Source organism: Ctenocephalides felis, unplaced genomic scaffold, assembly GCF_003426905.1.
Source record: "Ctenocephalides felis isolate EL2017-DRISC unplaced genomic scaffold, ASM342690v1 CF-g0.4_SCAFFOLD_03599, whole genome shotgun sequence".
Classification (NCBI taxonomy): Eukaryota; Metazoa; Arthropoda; class Insecta; order Siphonaptera; family Pulicidae; genus Ctenocephalides; species Ctenocephalides felis.
The window spans coordinates 2,243-5,722 of NW_020539753.1; the positions used below are offsets into that span (position 1 = coordinate 2,243).

A 3,480-nucleotide genomic window follows, 5' to 3' on the forward strand; every position below is an offset into this window, starting at 1 on the left:
CATCGGCACCTGATGATACGCTTTGGCAAGATCTATTGTTGAAAAAATTGTTTTATTGCAGGTTTGTAAAAACATCACTGATTAGTGGAGGAGGATATTTGTCTGGTACGTGCTTGAATTAAGTTTTCTATAGTCACCACAGAGTCTATAAGATCCATCCTTTTTTGATACCATATGTATTGGACTTGCCCACGGACTGCTTGAAGGTCTCAAAATGCCCTGTTCAGGAGATTTTGTATCTCGGCTTTTGCAGCTGATGCTTTTTCGCCAAAAATCTTCCTGAACCGGGCAGCAACTGGTGGACCTGTTGTGGTAATCCTGTGTGCGAAAGGAGATGGTTTAATTGTTAGTCTCTGTGGCGTTCTAGTGATTGTTATATATTTGTTTAGTAAGCTCCTGAAAGGTTGGTGTGGGTTAATTGTGGAAATGTTAATGTTCTGGGTCTTCAGCACTTTGCCATCAGAGGCTAAGCCTGTCGTTGAATCAATTAGTCTTTTGCCTTTCAGGTCTATTAGTAGATTGTAGTAGCTTAGCAAGTCTGCACCGATTATGGCTGTTGCCACATCTGCTACTGTGAATTGCCAAGTGAAGGGTCTGCGCAGCGAAAGGTCCAGCTCGAGAGTCCGCTTTCCATAGGTGGATATTCGGCTGGAATTGGCTGCATACAGAACAATCTCTTCCTTGGCACGACCGGTTGCAAACTTGCTAGCTGGAAGAATCGAGAGAACGGAGCCAGAGTCTATAAGAAAATTTATCCGTGTTTTTCTGTCTGTCACACATAGTCGGAGCTCTGGACAGACAGAATTAATATCACCATCATTACTTGCTCCTGGTGTTGATGGTGACTTTAGTTTTCCGGCTTCAGGAGAGTCTTAACCAAACAGGGTTCTATGCATTTGGTAGCCTTCTCTCCAAACCTGCTATGGTAAAAGCATAGCTGTGATTTGGACGGCGTCTTTGATCTCCCTCTCCTGTGCCTGGAGTGACTTCTGGTCCTGCTTCTCTCGTCATGTTCTCTGCTATGTTTTAAATTCTCCACTTCTGTCGTCAAGGCATTTAGTTTCTGCATCATGGCAAGCAGAATTTCTTGGGTGCGGTCACTTCTTGGTTCAGGTGCTCTGCTCGCTGTGGCCATCACCGATGATGGCAGTCCACAAGTATCTACAAGCCTGTCTGCCATCTCGCCAATGGCTTGTAGCCCAATGTTTTTCGATACAAGCAGTAGAGGCCGGATGTGTTGTGGGAGTCTGTCCAACCAAAGTTTATGGATGATATCCTCCGAGATTTCACTCCGAGCCAGGTCAATCATTTCCCGTAGTAGCTGGGATGGCTTTTTGTCACCTAGGACAACGTTTGTTAACAATTTGTCTACTTGCTTTGACCTCGACTCGGATACTCGGTCTAGGATTATGCTCTTCAACGTGTTGTATTTATTTTCGGTTGGCGGATTTCGCAACACATCGCTTACCAGGTGTAGAGTAGACCTGTCCAGAGCACGCAATACCGCCGTGTACTTCGCATGGTCGGATTTGATCCTATCTCCAAGAAACTCTGTCTCAATCAACAGGAACCATAGATCAGGAGCATCTTCCATGAACGGGGTTATTGTATGCCTGCCCACGTTGTAAATTTGTTCCGTTTTTAAATCATTGTTCACTTGGTTGGAGTTGCTCGCACATGGCGTGCGAACTTGAGTTTCGTCAAAATCGATGAGCGATCGATTTAGATCTTGTGAGGCTTCAGTGTTTGCGGGTGAAGACATTATTAATGATATAGTATACCTCGCTTGTAGTATCAAGATCAGAATTCAGCCACGTGTTTTTCTCAGTCGCGGTCACCAATTATATAGATGTTGGGTCTATATAATTTATATTTATAATTAAAAGAACTGAATAACGTGTATATAAGTTTAATTTATAATAACAAAATAAGTATAAAGTATTTCACTGATATCAAATGTATTTAGGTTAGGTTTTATATTTTCACTCTTCCAAAAGTTGATGCACAAAAGGATGAGATTGCATTTTTTGCATCCCTCGAGCCCACGCAAGTGTTGCACGATGCGCCGTCGCCAACTTGACAGTTTGCGACGTTCTTCACACGCAACGTGTCTATGAAGTTGGTATTGGCGTTTCTAGTTGTTACTCTCACCGCTAGGTGTCAGGAGACGCCATAGACATGTTAACCCCCTGGTTTTCCTATTTTACCCCCTCATCGGGCAAAAATGTCCAATTTACAAATTTTTGGAAAATAGTAAAAAAAGCATTTCTACAATGATGAACTAGCTGGAGTTTTTACTGACATAGTCAGATAATTTTATTTTATTATTTGCTCAAAGTCAATTGGACTTTTGTTCCCCCCCACTACCACTACCCATGTGTGGTATGTGAATATTTTTTAATTACTAAGTTATATAATTATTAATTACTTTTTAATTACCGCAATCGATGGTTTATCATTTTTGCAAAAATAACAGTTTGCCGTTAAATAACTTATGGTAATCTTTTAATTATTATCGATCAGACTGCAGTTATTATGGCTTTTAAGCTTTTCGTATGTTCATTATACAATATTGACAACCGATTAGTTTTTAATAGCATTAAATTTAATAAAAGTATTGAAATTGTAATTTGGGAAAATGAAAAGCTTCACAATGTCAATAGGTGTATAAGCGGTTATCGCATTTTATTAATCAATGAAATTTTATTAAATTGAACTAGAGATAGGAAAGTTTTATAAAGTAAATTAACAGATATTAATCTCATCATTTATTTTGTTGTTGTTGAATCATTTATTTTTGTTCTGATCCATTAAAAAATATTTGATGTGGATCAAAATCATTATATAAGTAACAATAATTTAAAACTTTGGTTTGGCTTTTAGTAGTAGATATCTTTTAATTTGCATTGGTTGCAGAAAATAATTTGACATGAAAGATTGTCTTAAGACATGCTCAGGTCAAATTTATTGCAATTAACTAAAGTATATATATAGTGGGTTGAGAAATGTTTTGACAGTTTTTATAACTATTTCAAGTTTCTAGCTTGCATAATGCAAACTGGAGCATTTGACAATACAATCAACATTATCAAATTTATTGCAGAAAATTTACATATCCATTGACATCCTATTGATAGTCATATGCGCAGTATACATTATAACTCTATCATATTTCCTTCAAGCACCTTTAGATTAATTTGCTGTTGTGATAATTATGATCAAACAAGACCTGGGAATAACTAGGTTGTCGCAAGATTTTGAATATTGATTGCAAACCGCCCCATTACGTCAACCCCTTGATAGAATTTTGCATGCCTCGTCGATCGCATTCTAAGCAAACTCCTCCTTAGTACAAATATCGAATTGAAATTGTAGATATTCATATTCGCGAAATAAGCTTGTGATTAAAGGATATGTAATTTAATTATTATAATGATTCGCATATGGGTTGAATAATAATGGAGTCCATGCAACGTTCAT

At 38.0% G+C, this 3,480-nt stretch overlaps 1 protein-coding gene across 1 annotated transcript; it reads right to left on the minus strand.

Moving 5' to 3' along the window:
- Positions 1-847: 847 nt before the first annotated feature.
- On the minus strand, positions 848-1,762 carry LOC113390692. Its single transcript, XM_026626885.1, has one exon. The coding sequence runs from the start codon at positions 1,760-1,762 to the stop codon at positions 848-850; it is 915 nt and encodes a 304-aa protein (XP_026482670.1).
- Between the last annotated feature and the right edge of the window lie 1,718 nt (positions 1,763-3,480).